The sequence below is a fragment of the Schistocerca serialis genome, chromosome 8 (genome assembly GCF_023864345.2).
Source record: "Schistocerca serialis cubense isolate TAMUIC-IGC-003099 chromosome 8, iqSchSeri2.2, whole genome shotgun sequence".
Classification (NCBI taxonomy): domain Eukaryota; kingdom Metazoa; phylum Arthropoda; class Insecta; order Orthoptera; family Acrididae; genus Schistocerca; species Schistocerca serialis.
In genome coordinates, this window is record NC_064645.1 from 270,617,335 (window position 1) to 270,645,109 (window position 27,775).

Genomic DNA, 27,775 nt, shown 5'->3' on the forward strand with positions numbered 1-27,775 from the left:
ATCAAAAAACAGCTGCTTTTCTACCCTTTGAACATTTGTCAATGAATACCGATCTCTTCCGTAATGCATATGACATAGTGTGCACAAAGTTACATGGCTACACAACTAAACAGCCTGGACAGTTTGACCTGAAAACACTCAAAAACATATATTAAATATTAAACAATTAATATATTTATAAATAAACAAGTAAAATACGAGTGTGATCAGCCTACCTCCTTGAGTAACAGGATGGTGCTTTCAATATTAGTGAGGTCTGGTGGATCCATTGCAAGTGCAAGTAAAGCTTTGGGTTCTCCCATATTTAGTAGTTTTGCATGGAGAACAGTTTTTGCAAGAGGACAACGAAGTATCTCAGGAACGCCTTCCTGTGCAAGGCATTTCTGCAAAATAAGAGCATACAATGGAATTACACATTCCATAAGAGCACATGTGTGGAGCAGGGGGAAGGGGCGCTTTTTGTTCCATAAAGAGGCAGATAATACAGTTGTCCACATAAGTACCATAGGAATTGTTGATAATACTTAACAATTATTCTAACATTGATTATGAATAACCATCTTTTAAAACCAGATATCATCTTGATATCATAGACAAAAAGGAAAACTGATTATTTAGGGCAAGTGTAGACAAAATGGTGTACAGAATTCTAGTATGCACCTATAAACAGTAAAGGGTAGCACTTAAATAACAACAAATTTGTTTCAACATTACCTCTTTTTCTCTGTAATTAGTTAACACCTACGGAGAAAATCTTCTCAATAAGTTAGTCCCATTACTGATCCAGAAACAACTTCTTCCTTACTCTGTTGCATCCAGTAATTTATGTCTAAAAGTAAAAGTCTGTTCTCCTATGAGTCTCTGTCTAATGTAGGTGTAAGCAGCAGAAAACTATATGCAAGTTAATCGTTTAACTGTGCAAAGACATTGATACAGCTTCAGTAGATGCATGCCAACACGTGCATGCATTTGTTACCAAAAAGGACACACTCCAATAACAGACCAAAACGTTTCCCTTCCTCAGAGCAGAGAATCTGCCTTCAAACAAAAACGAGAATCGCAATCTTGTCCACAAGATATAAAACTCAAATAAAGTTCAATTGCATTTCCATACTCATTTTCAATCATTCTTCAAAGACATTGTGAATAAAACTGACATTATAGTGATACTTGGCATACTCATTAGACAATCATACTAAAAGCACATTAACTACTGAATCTGAGACATTCAGAATAAAATACCACCCCAATTCTTTTCCTCTCCACTCCACTCACGTACTATCTTCCAAATAATGAACATGAGATTTTAAGAATTAAGATTCAGTTTATTGTGTTTCTGTCAGCTCATTTGCAATCCTTCTCAGTACACTAAAACGTTAGTCGCCAAAACTCCAACAGTGAAGATACTCACATCGTAAAATTCTCTTGGGACAAGTCTGTACACTCGGCCATCAGCTACTCGACCAGAGCGACCAGCACGCTGAATACAGTTTGTCTTAGCTGCCCATGTCAACTGCAAACTCGAATAGTTTGTATCGGGATCACAAAAAAGTTCTTTGGTCAAACAGAAGTCAATCACTGAAAACAGAACGTAAAGGAAAACACTACATGAGTATGAACAAATGGGGCAGTTCACTAAGAGACGAATTCAGTAGCTCCTAAACATGTAATTTGGCATAAATACAATTTAGTACTGACCGTATACAATATCTGAAACTGTTACAGAGCTCTCTGCAATATTTGTGGAAAGGATTATTTTTCTGTAACCTGGGGGAGGTCGCTGAAATACCATTTCCTGTTCGTCTGTTGTGATTGTTGAATGGAGTGGTTTCACCCACCACTTGTAATTCCTGTAATGTTCACATGATTTTTAATAATTTAAAAAAGTTGTTAAAATGATTATCAATCAGCATTTTTATTGAAAGCTATGGACTTCCTCTAAACCGTCTTTACAGCAAAATGCTATGGCAAGAAAACATCAGACTTCCTATAGATATTTAAATGAAATAAAGCTGGAATAGAATACAATCAAAGGTAACTTACTTTGAGAAGTTGTCCAAAAGTATATAAAGTTTTTCTATTTCCAGAATCCCTGGTAAAAATACCAAGACAGCACCTTTTGATGTATTGTTTCCTTGTTCTTCAAGCCGGTCAAATTCTTTAATAAGGCGGGTTGCCACATTATAGCCTTCTTCTGTTATACAAGGCTCGTCTTTTCTCACTTCTGGAAGCTTTTTTAAAACACATTTTTTTCACATGTTTGATACCTTGTCAAAAAGTACGTATTCTAAATACAATGAAACATATAACAGATATGCAAATTACCAGTTAATTAGTCATTTTCACATTCCATGGATCATTTCACAACATCTCGCAATAATGTGGAATGTGCTGCTCCGCCACCCCCCCTCACACACACACACACACACACACACACACACACACACACACACAGAGAGAGAGAGAGAGAGAGAGAGAGAGAGAGAGAGAGAGAGAATTCACTTATGCTGTAGGATGGGTTGTCACACAAAAATGATTTCAGTTTCTCTGCAAACATGTTCTTATTGTCAGCAAGCACCTTTAATTCAAAAGGCAATATTTTTCATGAGCACATAATTTGCTAACTTAAGTCATCAATAGTAAAGTGGCTTTCCCCCTGGTGTTATATTTTGGTATGTAGGTATGTGCTAGGTTCAAGAAAAGTTCAGTTTAAATCCTAAATTTTTAAAGACATTTACCAAACATCTGCAACAGCCAAATAAGCTGTGGGAACATCTTTACTATTGCAGAACTTTATTGTTCTCTGTCAATAATTTAACATTTATCTGAATATTATTAGTTGGTATTGTGACAGTTATTATATAACAAGGCACAGGACCGCAAATGTCAGACACTAATAATGAACAAATTAAATCATAATGTGTAACAAATTTAAATTATTCAATTAAATGTCATGTAGCGGACAGGAAATAAACTCTTAGAGCATTGATAGCATCTAAGGAAAATGTCCACTGACTCTTAAGTATTTTATCCTAGGTACATACTTTTATTAAACAATACAGGGAATTCTCATGGGCGCTTGTAAACTTATAATGCAGCAAGGAATTTCAATGACATACGAGGTGTGATGATAAAGTAATGAGAATTTTTGTTTTCCTTAAAGAATCCTTATTTATTCATGAACATCAATTTTTGTCCCCTTCAAAGTAATCTCTCTTTGATATAATACACTTCTGCCAGCACTTTTTCCGGGAAGCACTTCTGACACTTATTTTTCACCATGGCACTCAGCTCCTTCACTGATTCTGTTTTTATCTCATCATGGTTCTCTTCAGCCACACCAATAGAAAGGAGTCACAAGAGGCCGTGCCTGGCAGATATAGTGGTTGAGGCAACATAAAGGTTTTGATTTCTGTCAGAAAATCATAAGCAAGTATTGAGGTGTGAGCAGTAGCATTACCATGACGCAATTTCCATGAGTGATTCTGCCACAATTCTGGTCATATTCTTCGAACTGCTTCATGCAAACAGCACATAACTTCCAATCAGTATTCCTTATTAACTGTATGACCATAAGGCAAGAACTCATGATGTACTATCCCGTTGTAACTGAGAAGAACCTTCACATATCGTAGAACTTTTTTCTATCTTAGCTCTTCAGGGAGGTTCAATTGGGACAATTGTCCCTTGGTTTTGATGTCATACATGTACACCAGTGTTTCATCATCTGTTATAACCCTCTTTAAAAGTTCTGGATCACTGTCAACTTCATTCGGCAATTTCTGAATGATGTTTTTGTAACATCGGCAATTTTCCAGAACCATTTTCTTTATTTCTTCCACACGGTCATCAGTAATTGAAGTGCTAGGGTGTCCAGGGCGACTGTTGGCTTCAACATCATCTTGACCCTCTTGGAAATGTTTATACCATTCATAAACTTTTGTCTTACTCATAGCACATTCTCCAAAAGCCACAGTCATAATTTTAAATGTGGTGCTGTACTTTATTCCATTTTTCAAGAAAAATTTAATGCAAATTCTTCGATCTATCTTTTTCCAAAGAAAAAGATTTGCCAAGCACTTGAAAATATGTTTAACCTTTTAGACTATGAGTAATAAACTAAATATTTTAAACAGCAGAAAATGGGTACCAACAACATACAAAAACAATTTTGAATATCGAATGTAATAAAGCCCACGAAATTAAAAAGTTCCTGTTATTTTTTATCATACTTCATACTGCTACAGTAGATAGTTTTAATATATTGGTAACAGTCTCACACCACTACAGACATTTGATTCCACCAAGGTTCAAACAAAGTCTTTAGACTGAAAAACTGTCCTTCTTATTCATTCATATTTCAAATACCCTACCAGTCAAACAACTAACTGGCGGAAATTATTCCACTATTTACTGTAATTATTATTGTAATTCCACACAGGATACTCATATCCCTTGGCTCCACTGTATTCAGTAAAATAGTCTACATCTCAATATATACTCTGCAAATCATTACGGAATTTGTGGCAGAGCGTATTTCCCACAGTACCACAAGTTAAGGCTTCTTCCCATAACATTTGTAAAAGGAGTGCAGGATGAACAAGTGCTCTGAATACCTAACTGAATTTCATATTCAAGGTTTCTACGGGAGAGGTAACTAGGGAGCTGTGGAATATTCCTAGAGTCTTCATTTAACAATGACTGCTACAACTTTGCAAGCATGTTTTCGTTGGATAGTTGACATCTACCATCAATCGTCTGCAGCTCCAGTTTTTCAGCACTTCTGTGACACTTGAGAAATGTCCTGTCCACTATCCTTACCCCCCCCCTCCCCCAAAGTGGTATTCCGCTGTCCACTGAACCTACACAATATACTCGCCCATCCTTACACAACCACTGCTCCTAATCTCTTACCTCATGGCTCACACGCCTGTAATAGTCCTAGGTGCAAGACCTGTCCCATACATCCTCCCACCACCACCTACTCCCGTCCATTTACTAACATCACCTCTCCTATCAAAGGCAGGGCTACCTGTGAAACCACTCATGTGGTCTACAAGCCACTGTGCTGCATTCTGTGTAGGCATGACAACCAACAAGCTGTCTGCCTGCAGGAATGGTCACTGACAAACTGTGGCCAAGAAATAAGTGGACCACCCTGTTGCTGAACACACTGTCAAACATGATATCCTTCATTTCAATGACTGCTTCAGAGCCTGTGCCATATGGATCCTTCCCACCAAAACCAGCTTTTCTGAACTGCACAGGTGGGAACTTTCCCTGCAGTACATCCTACATTCCTATAACCTCCCGGCCTCAACCTTCGTTAGTCACTGTCCTCACCCATCCAGCCCCTTCCCTGTTCCCATTCGAGCACTACACAGCCATCATTCCACCACCACATCCTGTCTTTTTATTTCTCTCCTTTTCTGCTACTTCCCCCCCCCCACCCCCCACCTCTCCCCTTCCCCCTTCCCTCCGTCTAACCTGCAGCACTTCACTGTTTGCCACCCTCACCACACTATCCCTCCCCCTCCCCACCCTAGCCTCCTCCTTACCCCCACCCAGTCACCACTCCCATCATGTACTGGTGCCGTTGCTCCCAGTGTAGTTTCAGTTGCCTGAGACTACAATCGTGTGTGAGAGTTGCGTTTGCATTTGCGTGTGCGTGTGTGTGTGTGTGTGTGTGTGTGTGTGTGTGTGTGTGTGTGTGTGGTGTTGACGAAGTCCTTAATGGCCAAGAGAATCTTTTTGTTGTACCTACCTGTGACTCAGCATCTCTGCTATATGATGAGTAGCAACTGGCCTTCTCATAATATTGTTACATTCCATCCTGGATTTTCCATTGTTTGATTTTTATAAACATACTAAATTCTCTGATTGTCCTACTTGGTACGTGTCCCACACACAAGGAATTTTCTAGGACTGGTAGTGAAAATGTTTTGCAAGCAACCTCCTTTTCAAACTAATTGAAATTTTGCAGTTACCTACCAATTAACCAAAGCCTGCTGCATGCTTTACCTATAACTGATCCTACTGTGACACTTCTTTTCATATTCGTACGAATTGACTGATTCCAGTAGTGAGTCATCGATATTTTATTCATAGGACACTACTTTTTTTATTTTGTGAAGTGCACAATTTTACACTCTGAATGCTTAAGGCAAGTTGCCAATATCTGCACCACTTGCAAATCTTTTCAACGTCTGACAGAATATTTGTGCTACTTTTTTCAGATATTACTTCTTCATAGATAACTGTATCATCTGCAAAAAGTCTGACTTTGCTCTTAATATTTACTGCTAGGTCATTAAGAAACAACATGGACAGGAAGCGTCTCAACACACTACCTTTAGCACATCTGAAATTACTTCTGCATCTGCGGCTTATAGTATCAAAACCAGCTAAGACACAAAATTTACAAAAATAGAAATATATCACTATCAGCTGAAATAACAATATGCTTCAAAAATCCGCCCTGCCTTTCTATTACAGAGCACTTGTTGTGCAACAGACTGAGCTAAGTCTTGCAGGCAGTGAATTCATATCCAGCCATGGCAAGGAATGAACAATAACCTTCATGTCTCAGTTTTTTATTTGGAATCTTGTGATGTTGAATTACACAAAAATTGAAAATCCAAGATGGTATAATGACAGTATTATAAAAAGGAAGTTGCTACTCACCATGTAGTGGAGATGCTGTCGCAGATAGGCACAAGAAAAAGACTGTCAAGCAAAGCTTTCAGTCAAACAGGCTTTCATCAGAACACACATACAAATGCAACACACACACAAACATAGTCTCTCGCTGTAAGGCCAGACTCACAACAATGTGACAATAGCTGTAGGCTAAATAATTCCTTATATTGTATATTCTTTGATGTCATAATGCTTCACTTGTACTTTGCCAATACCAACCTTTTGCATTAATTTCCATATGTACGGCTTTCTTACTGTAATTGGTGTGAAACAAATCCTATTTCTTGTGTGCTTTCATTTTGTCATTATTGTGTAGTGTAATGTTATGGTTCATGTGAAATGCCTGATATTGTAGTCTAAATGAGAGCAAATTGAAGACTTAAACAACAATATTACTCAGTAAGTGTAAACAGTGTCTATCATAATAATGATTATAACAACATACATCTTTATTTGCAAATAATTTTCTGTGCGTTATGTTCAATATCAAACTGAACTACAAACAAAACTCTATTTTGTTTTCTCCTCAGTTTTCTAATGTTCTTTTCAATATGTTGTTACGAAATGTAGAAATGCATTTTTTACTGCTACAAAGAAAAGTAGTTAAAATGTCACTTTATTTTCATATAACTGTTTTGTCACACGATTTTGGAATTTAAGAAGAGTACAGGTTTTTAAAAAAGCAGGAAAAGTATATAAAATTGCAACAAAAATGACCACGTCAAAACTTAAATTAAAAAGGTTTTGTCACAAATCACATTTCACAAAACAACAGAACTAAAATATCAAAGCATTAAGAATGCAACTATGAAAGAAAAATGTTTGTGACCATCACTGTTTGACCTCTAGAGGTTTTCCATCCACACTGGAAAATACACCTTCAGTGACTTGGGCAGTTTTGGTACCAGATGCCTCATCAGCCGATGTTTTGTATCACATCTGCTATTTTTCTTGTAGGCAGACATGACCATTTCTTTCTCACAGCTACTGGGCATAATTTTTGTACAGGGGACCTTGAGAAATTAACCATGCAAATTCCACACAGAATACAATAGGGATTCTATCGGCACTAGGTCTTGTTCTCTTTTGGCGATTCTGCCTGTTTCTCGACAGCACTGGTACTAACATTCATATCACTCATCTTTGCAACATGTGAGATATAAACGGAGGCAGTACTTCTGTATCCTCCTTTGTAAAATAAAAGTTGAAAATTACATCCAGCATTTCTGTTTGTGCTCTGATACCCTCAATTTCAGTTCCTGTCTCTTACAAGACTATCTGGACACTGACTTCGTGCCTTTGACAAGCTCCATGTATGACCAAGTCTGGTGAAATTTCAGAGTGGTATAAAAGGGCCATGTTATGCTCATGAATCTTTATCAAGTTACCACAAGAGACAATTATTTAAGACACAATGTTGGATGCAGACGGAATGAGAACAACTTCCAGTTCGCAAAGAAAAAGTCTTGGGGGCATAGTAATATGTATCAAGTAAAAGGGCAGATTCACGATCTAAGTTCCTCACTTTGTTCAGGGGCTATATGAATAACACTCATGAAAGAGCACAATATTACAAAATTCAAATATTCATAATATTGTCATTATTCCATCCTGGATATTCTATTGCTTGATTTTAATCGTCAAACAGCAATTTTGTCCTCTGATATCCTCTTCTAGTTTTTTTCAAAATGTGACAAATCCAAAATTCATAGCAACAGTTCCTCTCTGTAAAAAGAGCTCACTATTTCTTGGCTATATTAACATCAAATATTATTAAAAAGGGTACTTACAGGCCCAATCTTCTTCAGTTCACACAAATAGTAAATACTGATTCTGTAATTACGTCTTCCTGTTCTGTACTTATCAAGATCTATAACAGGAGCTGGCTCCCATTTATTGTTCATAGGAAATGAAAAGTAACTGGAAAATCTTCCAACATTAATAGTTGCAGACATCAGAACAACCTGGGAAAAGAATTGAGGTATTAAGACTATGTAAAAAATTCAGAAAGACATTTATAAACATCTGGAACTTGTTAATGTGTCATTCATTCCAGTCAGGTAACAAGGTAACAAGGTGGTACCTTAACATGTGGAGATGCTGTGCGCAACAGCCTACGGACAACCAACAATGCAAAATCTGTATCTTCATCTCGTTCGTGGACTTCATCTAATATGACATGAGTAAAGTTACTCATATGTTTAGTGCCAATCAATTTTTGAAGCAGTACACCTGTTGTACAGTACAGAATAAGAGTATCACTCGAAGTTTCTGCTTTCAGACCAACCTAGTGAAAAGATGGAAGAAAATAAAATTCCGTAATTACAAGGAAAAATTAAAGATCACTTCCATGATGATTATCAGTAATGACACCTATCACAAGTCAACATTTAACAATTTTGAGAGTTTAAAATTATTGTTATCGCCTCTCTTACCTGGAAACCAACAACAGAACCTAGTTCCCAATTACGTTCTTGGCAAACTCGTCTTGCAACTGTTATTGCTGCAATCCTTCTTGGTTGAGTCACAATAATTCTGCAGGGCTTATTTTTCTCACGACAAGAATCTAAAATAAACTGAGGCACTTGTGTTGTCTTCCCACACCCAGTAGATCCTTGAATTATAGTGACCTGGTTTGTCTCAATAACAGAAACAATCTGAAAAAATGTGAATACAGGTCATAGTAACTTCCTACTGGAGTATGGAGATTATTACTGTTCTTAACATTGGCAGTGTCACATATAAAGCTATAGCTACTTTGCAAAAGATTAGCAAAGATATTAGCAGCCTCCTTCATAGCGAAATCATTCCAGGATTCATATAATAAGACTTTGGGAAATGTCTAAAAATATAAATCATTGATTCGATGGAACTGAACACTGTTCATCACAAACAAGATCAGTATCTCAAACCTTGCATAATGAGCATTATCTGAAACTTCAGTGAATGTTTTGACAATTATAAGCATAGCATATTCAACAACGGTCCATGCAAAGGAATACCATGCACCTGATATTAGAAAATGATTACACGCAGTTGCTGTTATGTGCGTTAGCATGCAATGCATGAGGTGATAAATACTGCCCAGTACGAAAGAAACAAAACAGAGAAACAATTACTACATTCAAATAGAAAAAATAGGCCTATAACTAGACACCATATTACAAAAGTGTATCAAATACGAAAAAGAATTCCAAATTGAGAAATAGTTCACTTATGGCTGGTTCAAGCTAGCCTCTTAAGGAGAGCTATGCACTTCTAAGAGTTTCAGTGTGAATTTGAAGCTCAAATGAAATTTATAAGGTCCATAACACAAGTCATGCAATTGTCCACAAAAATTGGGCAAGTCCTCAGGTGGTCTCAAGATTACCTCTGTATCACAAAATAATATGCTGCTAACAAGTTTGTTTGCATGGCCATCTTCTGCAGCAAGCAAAGGTGGTTTTTATTTACAAAAGAAATATTAATATGCAGCTGAACAATTATAACAACATTTCACACTCAGATTGTAACTCTGATAATATTATAAGTCCAGGTTGGAATATTTACAGTGTAAGGAAAAGGATCAACTACTACTCGCTGTAAAAAAAGACACACTGAGTCACAGACAGGCACAACAAAAAACTGCAATACATTTGAGCTTTGAACTAAAAGGCTTTCTTTTAAAGTAGAAAATACATACACACTAACACAAGCACATGATCAAAGTCTCTGGCCACTGAGTCCGACCTCAGTGGCCAGAAGCAGTGGGCAGAGTGATTTTTGTGTGTGTGTGTGTGTGTGTGTGTGTGTGTGTTTCCGATTTTAGAAGAAGGTCTTTTGGCCAAAAGCTCAAATGTATAGAAGTCTTTTTTTTGTGTCTCAACATCTCTATATGGTAAGTAGCACTGTATCCTTTTCATAATACTGTCGCTATTCCATCCAGATTTTTCATTTTTTGACTCTGTACGAGACAGCAACGGACTTGAACAAGCAGCTGAACAGGATGGACAATGCCTTGAAAAGTGGTTGTGACATGGGGGTAATGGAATACAGTCAAATGAAATCAGATGATGCTGACGGAATTACAATAGGAAATGAGACACTAAAAGTAGTAGATGGGCAGCAAACTAACTTGTGATGGCTGAAGTAGGGAGGATATAAAATGCAGATTAGCAATAACAAGAAAAGTGTTCCAGAAAAAGAGAAATTTGTTAATTTCGAATATTAAGTGTTAGGAAAGCTTTTCTGAAGGTATTTGTTTAGAGTGTAGCTTTGTACAGAAGTGAAACATTAACAATTAACAGGTCAGACAAGAAGAAATTTTTAAAATGTGGTACTGCAGAAAAATGCTGAAGATGATTAGATTATATTACTGATGAGGAGATACTGAAGTGAACTGGAGGAAAAAAATTATGGCAAAATCTGAATAAAGTGGGAACAGTTGACAGGACATCTCCTGAGTCATCAACACTACTTACCATACGGTGGAGATGCTTAGTCGCAGGTAGGCATAACAAAAAGACTGTCACACAATAAGCTACGGGCCAACAAGGCCGATGTCAAAAATAAACACAAAACAGACAGACAAACACGCAAACATGCGCATGCATGTACGCAAATGCAACTTACATTTAAATGACCACAATCTCTGGCACTTGAAGCCAGACTTGGTCAACAATGCCTTATTGGCTAAAAGCTTATTGTGTGACAGTCTTTTTATTGTGCCTATCTGCAACTCAACTCAGCATCCCAATTTGATAACAGATGGAAGTGGCGAAAGGGGAGGGATAGCAGAGGCTAGCCCAGGCTTAGCTACAGTAACGAGTAGGTTCAAATGGATGTAGGTAGCATTCACTGTACAGAGATGAAGAGGCTTTCACAGGATACAGTAGTGTGGAGAGCTGTATCAAACCAGTCTTCAAACTGAAAACCACAACAACAAACATCCATAAGCCACATCACAAACACTACCAATCAGAAGTCTAAGAAGATGGCTTCACTGTTGGCAGTATGTTATCTCCAACACCCAGTCAGTCACTTTCCCATTAGCAATTGATCCTACACAATAGCAAAGACATGACAAGTAGGTGGGCAGCACATTGTGCCACTGCACAAGTTTTTCAGCTGAAAACCTGCTCATCGTGGCCTGAAACACACTTAATGGGCTGGGCAGATGGATTTTGGTAGGTCTAATATGTCTTACCTGCTCCAATGTCTTGACGGCTGGATGTACCCAGCCTCTTGAGATAACTACGAGGTTCAGAGCTTTTGTTAATTAAGCTTCAACACACCTTTCCACTCTCTGCCATGCTCTTGAGACACTCCTTGCCAACATTAATGTCTAATGATATTTCCTAAAATTTACTGACAAGCAATAAAACAATCTCTGTACCCTAAAACAGACAATGATTTCCACTTAATCCTGAACCAATACAATTGTACATCAAGAACAAATGGGGTGATTCTGGTCTGCATTAGAACAGTGGAAAACAGTTGCAGGAAGGGGCCTGTACATCCTTACTCTGTTGCTTTAGGAAGAAAAGGCATGACATTGCAGGAAACTTCAGTATTCATCTTGCGTGATTTGAGGAAACTACTGAACACTTATATATGGATTGATGGACTTTAATCCAGTGCCTTAATGTGTCATCTCAGTCGGTGCTAAGCTGGAAAGTTGGTGCACTCTTTCTGTACTAAAATCTCCTTTGGTCTCATTTCATTGGTGTTTCTTTTCTCTGAATGAACTTCCTTTCATGCATATGGCAGGTTCTAACTGACTTGGGTTGTGGAAGACATATTTGGCTTTTGCTTGTCTCGTAATATTTTCCCCTGCTTCCCCGTGTAGAGAAATAAAAGTTCTAGGAACTTTCACAAAAGTGTTGGAATCTTATCAGAGAATTATTTTTTCCACCTTTGCCATGAAATGGCATTCATTTCATCAAGTGATATACAGAATTGTCCTTTACTTTGTTGCACCTTCTTCTCTCTCATTTCTTCCAAAAAAAAGATATTTTTTACACTACAAAAAGGACACGTTACCCATACGTTAATCTTATGAAAAGGATAGATTGGTACTCAGCATATAGAGGATATGTCGAGTCACAGACAGGCATAACAAAATGACTGCTAAAAACGTGAGCTTTTGGCTGAAAGGTCTCCTTCTACAGTAGGCAACACACACACACACACACACACACACACACACACACACACACACGACCACGGTCTCTGGCCACTAAGGACGGACTGCTAGGAACAATGCCTGATGAGATAAGCAGTCTGCATGGTTGGGATAAGGAGCAGGTTGGGTCAGGGAGGGGGAGGGATAGCAGCATTGGGGTGGGGGACAGTAAAAGTGCTGTCTGTGGGAGCATGCAGGGACATGGTGGGGACAACGTAGGGCAGCTAGGTGCAGTCGGGAGGTTAGATAGCGGGTGGAGGAGAGAAGTGGAGGAGGGGATAAAAGACAGTGGGTGCACTGGTCTTAGCCCCACAGAAACATCAGTCATTTATAAAGGCCTTACTGTTTGCCCCACTCCCTAATTCAGTAATGGTGGACTTAGACCTTCTCTCCTACTTCTCATCCCTACAGTGAAAATACTTTTTCACCACTAACCCTACCTATCAGACTCCACCCAGCACCAATGTTAAATCCTGCCTGACTCAGTTCACTCGTCCAACCAAACGACACCCACCCCCACAGCCTCCAAATCACCTTCTGTTAATATTTCAGAATTTCTTAACCTTAAATCTTGCATCATCATCATTACCCAAATCCCTCATCATGGAAGCTAACCTTACATCCACAAAAAGAACTGCACTCCACCACCTAAAACTTGATCCCGACCTTATAATTCTACCTGCTGACAAAGGCTCCACCACCGTGGTTTTGAACCAGACTGATTACCAGGCAGAAGGACTCTGCCAGCTGTTGGATTCATCCACCTACAAGCCCTGCCAAAGTGAACCCACTCCAGAAATCCAACAGGATCTCAGATCTCTCCTCAAATCCTTAGGCCAATCCCATAAACCTCCTCCCCCCCCCCTCTCTCTCTCTCTCTCTCTCTCTCTCTCTCTCTCTCTCTCTCTCTCCCTCCCCTACCCCTACCACTCCCCGCACTCCCACCTTGTACACGCTTCCCGAAGTCTGTAAAATCAACCACACAGGATGCACAATTGTGGCCAGTTACTGTGCCCTCACTGAGTGCGAGAACCTTTGCTCTCCTAGACCAGCACCTTCAGTGTATTACCCATAACCTATCTCCGTATATAAAAGACACCAATCATTCCCTCCCCCAACTCTCCACTGTTCCTCTTCCTTTATCACACTGCAGCCTGCAAATCACTATTGATGCCACTACTGAACCTACCTTTCCCAATGCCTGACTGATTCCATACCTACAACCTCCTTCATGGGCACCACGAACAACTAAATCCTCACCATAGTTACTTCACCTTTGAAGGCATCACCTACAAACAAATTTGTAGTATGGCAATGGGAACCTGCAACACACCATCCTATGCCAAACTATTTATGAGCTATCTAGAGGAATCCTTGCTCACCACCCAGAATCCTAAACTCCTCACCTGGTGCAGATTCACTGATGATATCTTCATGCTCTGGACTGAGTGTGAGGACACCCTATCCCCATCCCTCCAGAACATCCACACCTCCTTCCACATTTGCTTATCTCATCCTCCTCAACCCCACAAGCCACCTTTCTCATGTTGACCTCCACCTCAAAGATGGCTACTTCGGTACCTTCATCAGAGCCTAGCCACTTGTGGATGTAGTATCTGTAGAGACAAGCAGACCCTCTCCAAATATACCAAGGGCCTCATGACACCTTCACAGACCAAAATAACCCTCCCTCACTTATACTGAAACAGATCTCCTGTGCCTTATCTTTCCAGTTACCCACCACCTCCTAGAGCCCCACTGTCCAGCCACAAATGAGAACTCCCCTCATTACTCGGCATCACCCAGAACTGGAGCAACTAAATGACACTTTTCGTCACGGTTTTGACTAACTCTCGTTGTGGCCTGAAATAAGGAATATTCTGCACACTGTAATTTCCAACCATCCTACAATAATATTTTGCCACCCACTGAATTTCTGAAATATCCTCATCCATCTCTAATCCTTCCCTGTAGATGCAAGACCTGTCCCATATGTCCTCCCACCACTACCCACTCCATTCCAGTCACAAGCACCACCTATCCCATCAAAGACAGGGCTATACCTGAAAGGAGTAAAGTGATCTAAAACCAAGCTGCAACCACTGCACTGTATTCTTCATGGGCATGACAACCAACAAGCTGTCCGTCACCATGAATGGCCACCAACAAACTGTGGCCAAGAGACAGCTAGACCACCTGGTTGCTGAGCATGCTGCCCAACACAACGTGCTTCATTTCAATGACTGTTTCAAAAGCTGCCTATCTGGATCCTTCCTACAAACACTAGAATCAAATTGCTTTTCTGAATTTCAATATATCATTCCCATAACCCCCCCCCCCCCAGCCTCAACCTTCTTTGTTAGTCCCTGTCCTTCACCCACCTATCCCCTTCCCTACTCCCACTCCAGCACTAAATAGCCTTCTATTCCACCAACACACCCACAGTCTTTTTTCCCATTTTCTACTTTTCTTTTTTTCTGCTCGTCTGCCCCCCCCCCCCTTCACCTGTCCCCACCACATCACTGCATACTCCTACAAGAAATACTTTACCATTCCCCACCCCTCCATGTCATCCCTCTCATCCCAACCCCAGCCTCCTCCTTACCCTTCCCACCGAGATTGCTTCTCTCATCACACGCAGTTGCTTGCAGTCCGGTGTGGTGAGTAGCAGTGAATCCTTTTCCATATTGTTATTTTCCATCCTGGATTTTCCACTATTTGATTTTATCTGTGTGTAAGTTGCTGTAACTAGCAAACATCTCGTTATACAACCAACAATAAGAGCATTAGAGTGGATTCTATTCCTTTCATGTTCTTTCTCTGTTATCTCTCTTGTCTCCTTGGTGAATGAAAACACTGTTACACAAGAGTAACTGATGAGTGCATGGATAAGTAATATATTTACATACTGCTTTAAACCATCACATAAAAAAATTTTATTGGATCACGTATCACCATTAATTTAACTAAAGTACATCATAAGACACAACAAATGGCAAAATTTTTAAATGAAAATTACAAACCTTCTGCTTATGTTCCAGAATAGGAAGGACATTTTTAGCTTTCTGATCAAAGTCATATTTATCATAAACTTGTGTCAGTTCCTCTTGCATAAGGTCATCAATATTGCCAGTTGAAAAAACACTTGTTAATTCTTCCAACTGAGAAAGATAATTCTCACCTGACTTTACAGGGCCCGCTTGTGCTGCCTGAAAGACAAGTTCTATTTAATTTGCATATATAATCATACTGAAATATTTTTACTAATGAGGAGGGGCATTTGGAAGATGTATTTACTTTTTGTGTACATACAGTTTGTTTCTTGATGTCACGAAAGCCTATAATGGATAAAAATTAATTAACAGGTTTTGAGAGAGACATTTTTTGGATAGTTATCATCATTTTGATAGTAAATTTGGTAGCATGTAACAAGATTTTTTGAACATCGGCCAGTTTATAACAGTAAACTACTAAACCTCAATGCTTGCACAATGTTGAGAATTTGGTGTGTATGGAGGAGCCAGCAGGAGAGAGATAACAAGTGTAAGGGAGGGCAACTGAAAAAGTCCCTATCAGAGATTCCACAACCCCAGGAATGCGTAAGTGGTAGTTTGTTCATGTGCAATGTTTTGAATTAAAAAGTTTGAATTCCTATCACAGCTTTGAAAGTCATAAGTTCTGAAACACATGTCCCAGGTTTGAAAGTGTATAATCAGAGACATGGCAGACCTAGCACTCAAACAGAAGATTTCATTCAGCATATCAGAAAAAGAGTGCTGAAAAATTGTCACCCCCCCCCCAGCTTCCTGTCCCTCTCTCTCCACCCCCTCCATCTGATAACCTCCATCCCAGACCACTGTGTGAACTGCATCCCAGTATTGAGCGTCCAGCCAGCAGCATGCACACACCTATCCGCATGCACGCGCACATATAAGAGAGAGAGAGAGAGAGAGAGAGAGAGAGAGAGAGAGATAGTTACGTGTTCCATTGATCAATCTCATGGTAACCGTTAAGATGTGGAATGTGTCAACTGCATAAGAAATGCACACATGAATGATGGTGTAGTGCCTTAAGAATTTCAGGGAGAATTCTAGAAACACTCGGCATTCCACTGTCTCGAACAATCGATATTTTAAGTACGAGGTGGGACAATGAGAACATTTCTACCGATCCACCTGTTTCTATGTGCAGGTCAGAAGTTTGTTATTAGGAGACTGTAAGAGGGGAGAGTCACTGACGACGACAAGCGTTTGCCGCCAGTGCCACAGAAGACATGAGGAGATCTCAACGAATATTTATGTCGTATTCTTTGATGTGTTAGTGTCTGTGGCGATTGTAAAAAGAGACTACTGAACAGTTGAATATAGTGTGCTATGCACATTCATGTATTGGACTTGAGACTAGAGACTTTCAAATTTTTTCATGTCTTGGCTGCGAACGAAACAAGATGCATGTATGCTATTTGAATATGTATAAATCAGTCCAACATATAAGGGATAAGTTAACTTGCAGAGTTATTACCTGTGAAAGCTGAAAATATAAAGTGATGGAACTGAAAAGTATTATAAAAGTACCAAAATTATTTCAAGGATAGAGAAGTATTTTAATAAATTCCCTTAACCAGCTATAGTCTTCGGAGAAGAAGTTTGTGGGAGGTCGACGTAGCTGATTACCCAGAGAAGAGGATTGGCTACACACAACGTGCAAGTTAACTGAACTGAGACACGTGTGTGCCTTGCAACCCAATACCACACTGTCTCTTGTCGTCTGAAAACGTTAGAATGTGGTGACCTAAGTGACAGGACCCAAAGAAAACGGGGATTTAAAACCAGAAATGGAAAGAAGATATTAAGCGTTGCCATAGCAACCAGTCCTAACAAGTTACGAGAACTGTTTCCAAAAATCGTATTGAGTCCAATAAACAAATGGAAGAAAGTCGCGAGTGCAATACTGTAAAAGATGTGGGAAAGTAATAGCGAAGAAAACTAGAGAGAAGACCTCAACGTTTTGACTAAGAAGATCAGTTATGGGGAGTAAGCAGTCTTCACACGCGTGCATCGCGCAGGCACCAACACAGTAACCAGTCACTGACGCCAACTGCACCAGCTGCTGCTCACCAGTGCTGACTCCGCGTCCACTCACCGATGACGACACTGAAACCAATGTCCGATGCCACCGGCAGCAGTGCTGTCCTCCGGCACTGATTACACATTCACTCACCAACACAGCTAGAACTCTACTCTGGGTGAGCGAAAAACAATAATTTTTTTATAGAAGTTGAGGGGATGAGTGAATAATAAACTTTTAGTGTAGTTATTGTACTCAGTGGTGAAATTTCTTTTAGATGATCACTAGGTCTAAGATCAATAAAATTATGGATCAAGAACAGCAACAAACTTCAGGGCCAGCCATGGCCATGACAGTGAATAGGGACACACCAGACTGGATTGAAATGGCAAACTTAATTAAAAGACTAAGTCTACAGTTAGATTCAGTAAATACTTAACTAAATGCTAGATTCGATGACCAAAGTGCTAAGTTGGATGGCCAGAAGGCCGATTCAGCCACTCTAAGTGAAAAATTAAATGCTCAGAATGAAGCCCTAAGGAGAGTAGTAGGTTTAGTACATTCTAATTTAAAGGCTCAGAGTGACACCTTGAACAGTCGAGCAGCGAATATACTTCTATTAAAGACTGAATTTGATTATTTAAATGATAAGGTACAAAATCTGAAGTTAGATATAAAGAGTGAGCTCACTAGTTCTTTGAATACTTATGCTAAACAACTATTTACTGAATTTAACCAGAGACAGGATGAGCAACTTCAAGATTTAACTAAAAAATTAGAATTTGACGTTGAAGATAAACTTAACAACTTAGAAACAGAACTTGCCGAAAAATTAGGATCATTTCAAAGTGTATGCAATGTTACCTTCGATGTTGCACACCCTGAAGGAGCGTATTGAGAAACAAGATAAGCTAATTTCTTTTGTTCAGTCGCAAATTGCATGTGTCAACACTCAATTTGATACCTCGGAAAGGGATTTTAAAGAGAAACAAGCAACATCAGATACCTCAAATATAAGCAATCTGGAGGAACAAGTAGAAGAGTTAATAGACAGAAAAGTGGCCGAGAGGGTAGCTCCTAACAACATTTCTTCAGATTTAGCTTTGGAACTTAATGAAACAAAGAAAGGCATAGATAGTTTATGGAAAGAATTCCAACTTCTTCAGGATAAGGTATACAAAAAAGTGATTTCTTCTAATGTGGTGTTAACCAGTGAGGCATTAACGGACCTACAATGGGGAGCAAATTCAGGACTACCCAGGCAGTTACCAAAATTTAAACCAGACGGGGATGTACACCCAACTCATTTTCTGAAACTGTTTAACCTAGACTTGCCAAAAAACTGGGAAGACTCTAAAAAGATAGAATTCACAGTAGGGTAACTTTTAGGAGAGGCTTCAGAATGGGGCACTGCGAACATGGAGAATTTTTCATCTTGGGCCGACTTCCAGGAAAAGTATAAGATGAAGTATTGGTCAATGAGTGCCCAAAAAAATTATTATCTGATTTGCGGGATCCAAAGTATTATAACAGTATGTGGGGAACAATGAGAAGGTATTTTGACTGGCACTTATCATGGGAAAAGTACTTAGATAAACCTATGGAGGAAGAAGGCTTAGTTAGGATCTTAATAAGGCAATTACCTATCTATGCTAGGAAAGGTATATTATGTAGTGGGTGGAAGACTGTAGAAGAATAACTATCCTTTGTAGATGCACTTGATGCCCTAAACAAAGACAGGAACGAGAATGTACATCAAAGTGAAAGTCAAAATTTGCTAATAAATAACAATAGCAGTAATAGTAATTATAAGAGACATGACACTAATCTAGCTAGAGTACACCAATGTAGTCAGAATAGTGGTAAAGAAAGCTATCAAAAGAAACATTCACCTTCAAATATAGACCCAGTAATGTCATAGGAAAGAGGTACAGTAGAAGAAGAATGGGTAGTTTTGAGGGATGAGAAGTCTCAAAAATGAGATGACAGGAAGTGCAAAATGGCTAAGCAGGGGTGGCAGTTATAAGAGTCGAGGGAAATGAAGGGAAACAGTGGTTGGGAAGTGAGAGAGACAGGGTTGTAGCCTCTCCCCGATGTTATTCAATCTGTATATTGAGCAAGTAGTAAAGGAAACAAAAGAAAAATTCGGAGTAGGTATTAAAATCCATGGAGAAGAAATAAAAACTTTGAGGTTCGCCGATGACATTGTAATTCTGTAAGAGACAGCAAAGGAGTTGGAAGGGCAGCTGAATGGAATGGACAGTGTCTTGAAAGGAGGGTATAAGATGAACATCAACAAAACCAAAACGAGGATAATGGAATGTAGTCGAATTAAGTCAGGTGGTGCTGAGGGAATTAGATTAGGAAATGAGACACTTAAAGTAGTAAAGGAGTTTTGCTATTTGGGGAACAAAATAACTGATGATGGTCGAAGTAGAGAGGATATAAAATGTAGACTGGCAATGGCAAGGAAAGCGTTTCTGAAGAAGAGAAATTTGTTAACATCGAGTATAGATTTAAGTGTCAGGAAGTATTTGTATGGAGTGTAGCCATGTATGGAAGTGAAACATGGACGATAAATAGTTTGGACAAGAAGCGAATAGAAGCTTTCGAAATGTGGTGCTACAGAAGAATGCTGAAGATTAGATGGGTAGATCATATAACTAATGAGAAGGTATTGAATAGAATTGGGGAGAAGAAGAGTTTGTGGCACAACTTGACAAGAAGAAGGGACCGGTTGGTAGGACATGTTCTGAGGCATCAAGGGATCACAAATTTAGCACTGGAGGGCAGCGTGGAGGGTAAAAATCGTAGAGGGAGACCAAGAGATGAATACACTAAGCAGATTCAGAAGGATGTAGGTTGCAGTAAGTACTGGGAGATGAAGAAGGTTGCACAGGCTAGAGTAGCATGGAGAGCTGCATCAAACCAGTCTCAGGACTGAAGGCCACAACAACAACAACAACAACAACAGGTGACTTGTGTGGGCAGATGTGGTCCATCTCCCTCCAGTGACCTACCAAGCCCTCGCTCCATCCACGGGATGATGTGTTGCCACTGTTATCCGTGCCAAAGGTGAAACTACTGGCTATTAGGTAAGTGGTCATAATGTTCTGGCTGATCAGTGTAGTAAAGAGCCTGAGAAATACAATGTGGAATATCATTTTCTCTTTAAGCCATCTATGTGGAAAGTCATCTGTAATGTTTAGCCATAAAAACTGAGTTTACCAAATAATTAAATACTGACTTGTAATACAGATTAAAAATGCCAACGAAGTTACAGCTTTGCTTATACTATACTGAAAAGATGCTGTTGTTTAAATATTTGCGAAATATAATATGAAAGCTTATCAAATATAAATCAGGTTTATTTTTAAATTTACAATATAAAAAGTATACATTACTTTTCTATGTAACCTCCTACTTCAGAAATGTGCTTAGCTCAGCATACTGGAATTTTCTTGACGACATAATAAAAGAATGATGTCATGTCACTAGCTAATTGTACACAAAGTCATTCCACATTTGTATCAGCCTGGAATCTTATACATATCAGTGCCTCCTTTAGAGGCCTAAAGACATGAAATTTGTAGGGCAATATGTCTGGAGTGTAAGACAAGTGGTTGATTGGTTCCCCTCTCATTTTCTTCTAATTTCTACGAAATAAAAGAGTTACAGCATGGGGGTGGACATTGTTGTGAAGAACAATGACTTTTCATATTGGTTAGTTGTCATTTACTGTGATAAGTAAGTCTAACCTCTCTAAAAAAGATCATAGTGATACACAGAGTTGATGGTGTTACAGCCCTGGAAGAAATCAATGTGCAATATGCTATACCAGTCAGAAAAGCCTATCACAAGCAGCTTACCAGCTCACAGTCAAGGCTTGGGTTTTATGGGAGTGGCTTCATACTTCCTCTGAGAATCTGGCTTGATTTGACTCAGGAATGTAGAGGGTGTATCCAAGTTTTGTCACAGGCAAAAAATCATCCCTTTCATTTGCAGACATTGTTCAGCACATTTCACAAGCCTGCACGCTTTTTCTCTTTTATTTTTCAGTCAAAAGGCACGAGACCCACGTGGAGTATACTTTTTGGTAATCTAGTTCATTTGTAATGACAACTTGACAGCAACCACAACTTAATAGAAAACACAGTTTTGGAAATTGTCAAATATTGGTTGCCTTCAATATAACATTACTGTTCTCACTATAATGCTCATCTGTGGACTACGATCACAGTTCTCATTATTAACCATTTATGGACGCGATATGCTAGGCAAGCACACTACGTCTTTGAAGTCTTTCATCACTGAATGCTGATTTCAGTTAGTACAAAATTTCTGCGAATTTCAAGTTTTCACTAGTAAGACATTTGATGATTCTGTATTGTGCAGTTACACAATGAACCTGTTGTTCAGACATTATGTGCATTACTAAGTATAACCACCCACCATCATCCCACTTAACATTCCCACCCATACGTCATACATATTGTCTCACATGCTTGTCAACAGTGCACACTCAGTACATTGAAGTCTTGTTAATACAGATCACACACTTTAACTTAATCCCTCTATGATCAGTGAAGTTTGTCTGACTCAATGTCGCTCCACAATATTTACACTCGTTTCTAACCTTAGCTACATAAGAGTATGTGAGCCACAGCAATAAGTAGCAACTGTGACTCTAATGTTGATTTGTGTGTGGTCTCGCGCATACTTATTGTTAACATTATTTACAAAAATGAGCACAGGGGCTGTACGTGGTCCTTCTAAGGACACATTCGTGCATTAAATATTTGTTTCTTTGATAAACTATAAGCTGGCTGCCCTGGGAAGAGAAGGCAGGGCTTGTCCCACCAGACAGTGTGCTACATGTTGATCCGTAGGTTCCACATTCTCCAGTCGTGGGCCAAGTTAAAGTGTGTGATCTGTATTTGACTTATACTCATACAAATATTCAGTCTCTTCACTAAATTATCTACCCCTTTTATTTCCTCTTCTTCCATTTTCTGATATTCTGTGGCATATTCCTTTCCTTTGTGTGTCTTTTTGTACTCTTCAATAACAATATTTTGCCTGAGCTCCTTCAGCTGCACTTGAGTCTGACTACCTTCCACAAGCACAGGTTTGAACTCTTTTGAAAGATCAAAAAAGTCCATTAAATCCATCCTGTGTGTATTTGTCAATCTGAAATATCAAATTGAAATATTAGTAATAGAAATTACAAATTGCCACATGCAGATTCAGTCATTTATACAAATAAAGAAAATATTTAATAAAAATCTACAACAGTCTTAGGTAGACAAAGACAATATATGTTTACAAATATGTACTGATGATGACACAAGTAATGCTTGTATGGTTAATTTAAAAATGCCACTATTAAACTGTGCTACAAAATTTATGAAACTTGTTACATCTTCTAGCTTTGTCTACATCCAATAAAACACTGTCATTAAAATTGTGAGTAGGATGAGCTCAGTTATCATTGAAAGATAATAGTTCAAAGCAGGCTTTCAAGACCAATGTTTTCTTCCACGATGACTTATAGGACATATGTTACAATCTTACACAGTTTTTTCCACTTTAAATTTTGACCTGCACTGCAGTAAAAAGTATAAGATGATGTTAAGAGAACTGTTCAACTTCCAACATTTACTAATAACTAACACCTAGAAACTGACTACTTTCAAAGCCTGAAATACAAATGATTTATTTATTTATTCATACATTCTTTACCCATGGACTCTAACTGATAATTTTCAGTTGAGAGAGTTGCTTGTGCCTCACAATTTTACACACAGGTGTAACACCTGTAAATACATGTAGTACACAGATTTTTTCTTTGATGATGCATGGCCACAATCCACCTCAGTGTACTATGCATTTACATGTTTTGTGACAAGATTGTATTGCCTCTCTCGACAACTTGAACTGTCCTGGGGGACACTTTCAGTGTGTTGTCTGAATGCCTGTGGATGAATGGCAGCCAGCCCATTTTCCCTGAAGAGGCACAACCAGAGATGGTAATGATGATGAACACTGGGTCTGGAGTAAAGTTGTAATTCTAACTTATCTTAAAAGTGTTCCACTGGGTTCAGAACAGGGCTCTGGGCATGCCAGTTCATTTCAGGAATGTTATTATCTACAAACCATTGCCTCGCAGATGGTGTTTTTTGACAGGGAGCATTATACTGATACAAACACTCATCTCCAAACTGTTCCCCTACTGTACCCAGTACTCAATGCTGTAAAATGCATTCACATGCTTCTGTATTTAGTGTTTTCTAAATGCAACATGGGAACCACACCCTAATCACAAAAAACATCTCCATACTGTAACACCACCACTTCCCCCATATTTCACAGTTTGATGGCAGGTAATGCACTAGGGGTAAGATAGATACTGCCTACAGGAAAATTAAAGAGACCTTTGGAGAAAAGAGAACCACTTGTATGAATCTCAAGAGCTCAGATGGAAACCCAGTTCTAAGCAAAGAAGGGAAAGCAGAAAGATGGAAGGAGTATATAGAGGGTCTATACAAGGTCGACGTACTTGAGGACAATATTCTGAAAATGGAAGAGAATGTAGATGAAGATGAAATGGGAGATACGATACTGCGTGAAGAGTTTGACAGAGCACTGAAAGACCTGAGCCAAAACAAGGCCCCGGGAGTAGACAACATTCCATTAGAACTACTGACGGCCTTGGGAGAGCCAGTCCTGACAAAACTCTACCATCTGGTGAGCAAGATGTATGAGACAGGCGAAACACCCTCAGATTTCAAGAAGAATATAATAATTCCAATCCCAAAGAAAGCAGGTGTTGACAGATGTGAAAATTACCGAACAATCAGTTACATAAGCCACAGCTGCAAAATACTAACGCGAATGCTTTACAGACGAATGGAAAAACTAGTAGAAGCCAACCTTGGGAAAGATCAGTTTGGATTCCGTAGAAATATTGGAACACGTGAGGCAATACTTACCCTACGACTTATCTTAGAAGAAAGATTAAGGAAATGCAAAACCTACATTTCTAGCATTTGTAGACTTAGAGAAAGCTTTTGACAATGTTGACTGGAATACTCTCTTTTAAATTCTAAAGGTGGCAGGGGTAAAATATAGGGAGCGAAAGGCTATTTACAATTTTTACAGAAACCAGATGGCAGTTATAGAGTGTCGAGGGACATGAAAGGGAAGCAGCGGTTGGGAAGGGAATGAGACAGGGTTGTAGCCTCTCCCCAAGGTTATTCAATCTGTATATTGAGCAAGCAGTAAAGGAAACAAAAGAAAAATTCGGAGTAGGTATTAAAATGCGTGGAGAAGAAATAAAAACTTTGAGGTTCGCTGATGACATTGTAATTCTGTCAGAGACAGCAAAGGAGTTGGAAGAGCAGTTGAATGGAATGGACAGTGTCTTGAAAGGAGGGTATAAGATGAACATCAACAAAAGCAAAACGAGGATAATGGAATGTAGTCGAATTAAATCGGGTGATGCTGCGGGAATTAGATTAGGAAATGAGACACTTAACATAGTAAAGGAGTTTTGCTATTTGGGGAGCAAAATAACTGATGATGGTCAAAGTAGGTGGTGGTGGTGGTTAGTGTTTAACGTTCCGTCGACAACGAGGTCATTAGAGACGGAGCGCAAGCTCGGGTTAGGGAAGGATTGGGAAGGAAATCGGCCGTGCCCTTTCAAAGGAACCATCTCGGCATTCGCCTGAAACGATTTAGGGAAATCACGGAAAACCTAAATCAGGATGGCCGGAGACGGGAGTGAACCGTCGTCCTCCCGAATGCGAGTCCAGTGTGCTAACCACTGCGCCACCTCGCTCGGTGATGGTCAAAGTAGAGAGGATATAAAATGTAGACTAGCAATGGCAAAGAAATCGTTTCTGAAGAAGAGAAATTTGTTAACATCGAGTATAGATTTAAGTGTGGGGAAGTCGTTTCTGAAAGTACACTCCTGGAAACTGAAATAAGAACACCGTGAATTCATTGTCCCAGGAAGGGGAAACCTTATTGACACATTCCTGGGGTCAGATACATCACATGATCACACTGACAGAACCACAGGCACATAGACACAGGCAACAGAGCATGCACAATGTCGGCACTAGTACAGTGTATATCCATCTTTCGCAGCAATGCAGGCTGCTATTCTCCCATGGAGACTATCGTAGAGATGCTGGATGTAGTCCTGTGGAACGGCTTGCCATGCCATTTCCATCTGGCGCCTCAGTTGGACCAGCGTTCGTGCTGGACGTGCAGACCGCGTGAGACGACGCTTCATCCAGTCCCAAACATGCTCAATGGGGGACAGATCCGGAGATCTTGCTGGCCAGGGTAGTTGACTTACACCTTTTAGAGCACGTTGGGTGGCACGGGATACATGCGGACGTGCATTGTCCTGTTGGAACAGCAAGTTCCCTTTCCGGTCTAGGAATGGTAGAACGATGGGTTCGATGACGGTTTGGATGTACCGTGCACTATTCAGCGTCCCCTCGACGATCACCAGTGGTGTACGGCCAGTGTAGGAGATCGCTCCCCACACCATGATGCCGGGTGTTGGCCCTGTGTGCCTCGGTCGTATGCAGTCCTGATTGTGGCGCTCACCTGCACGGCGCCAAACACGCATACGACCATCATTGGCACCAAGGCAGAAGCGACTCTCATCGCTGAAGACGACACTCCATTCGTCCCTCCATTCACGCCTGTCGCGACACCACTGGAGGCGGGCTGCACGATGTTGGGGCGTGAGCGGAAGACGGCTTAACGGTGTGCGGGACCGTAGCCCAGCTTCATGGAGACGGTTGCGAATGGTCCTCGCCGATACCCCAGGAGCAACAGTGTCCCTAATTTGCTGGGAAGTGGCGGTGCGGTCCCCTATGGCACTGCGTAGGATCCTACGGTCTTGGCGTGCATCCGTGCGTCGCTGCGGTCCGGTCCCAGGTCGACGGGCACGTGCACCTTCCGCCGACCACTGGCGACAACATCGATGTACTATGGAGACCTCACGCCCCACGTGTTGAGCAATTCGGCGGTACATCCACCCGGCCTCCCGCATGCCCACTATACGCCCTCGCTCAAAGTCCGTCAACTGCACATACGGTTCACGTCCACGCTGTCGCGGCATGCTACCAGTGTTAAAGACTGCGATGGAGCTCCGTATGCCACGGCAAACTGGCTGACACTGACGGCGGCAGTGCACAAACGCTGCGCAGCTAGCGCCATTCGACGGCCAACACCGCGGTTCCTGGTGTGTCCGCTGTGCCGTGCGTGGAATCATTGCTTGTACAGCCCTCTCGCAGTGTCCGGAGCAAGTATGGTGGGTCTGACACACCGGTGTCAATGTGTTCTTTTTTCCATTTCCAGGAGTGTATTTGTATGGAGTGTAGCCATGTATGGAAGTGAAACGTGGACGATAAATAGTTTGGACAAGAAGAGAATAGAAGCTTTCGAAATGTGGTGCTACAGAAGAATGCTGAAGATTAGATGGGCAGATCACATAACTAATGAGGAGGTATTGAATAGAATTGGGGAGAAGAGAAGTTTGTGGCACAACTTGACAAGAAGAAGGGATCGGTTGGTAGGACATGTTCTGAGGCATCAAGGGATCACCAGTTTGGTACTGGAGGACAGTGTGGAGGGTAAAAATCGTAGAGGGAGACCAAGAGATGAATACACTAAGCAGATTCAGGAGGATGTAGGTTGCAGTATATATTGGGAGATGAAGAAGGTTGCACAGGATAGAGTAGCATGGAGAGCTGCATCAAACCAGTCTCAGGACTAAAGACCACAACAACAACAACAACAACAACAATCTAATCCGATGACATG

General features: G+C 40.1%; 1 protein-coding gene across 3 annotated transcripts in view; it reads right to left on the bottom strand.

The window, feature by feature from the left end:
• The window catches only part of LOC126416277 (probable ATP-dependent RNA helicase spindle-E), a 264,514-nt gene that overhangs the window by 206,935 nt on the left and 29,804 nt on the right, over positions 1-27,775 (bottom strand). For all 3 annotated transcript variants that reach the window (XM_050083917.1, XM_050083919.1, XM_050083916.1), the window contains exons 2-10: positions 22,915-23,119; positions 15,886-16,071; positions 9,135-9,356; positions 8,783-8,986; positions 8,490-8,663; positions 2,044-2,231; positions 1,699-1,850; positions 1,412-1,578; positions 216-383 (exon numbers count right to left, since the gene is read on the bottom strand). In XM_050083917.1, coding sequence (XP_049939874.1) covers positions 216-383; positions 1,412-1,578; positions 1,699-1,850; positions 2,044-2,231; positions 8,490-8,663; positions 8,783-8,986; positions 9,135-9,356; positions 15,886-16,071; positions 22,915-23,100 — 1,647 coding nt within the window. In that variant the 5' untranslated portion in view covers positions 23,101-23,119. The remainder of the gene's footprint in view (positions 1-215; positions 384-1,411; positions 1,579-1,698; positions 1,851-2,043; positions 2,232-8,489; positions 8,664-8,782; positions 8,987-9,134; positions 9,357-15,885; positions 16,072-22,914; positions 23,120-27,775) is intronic.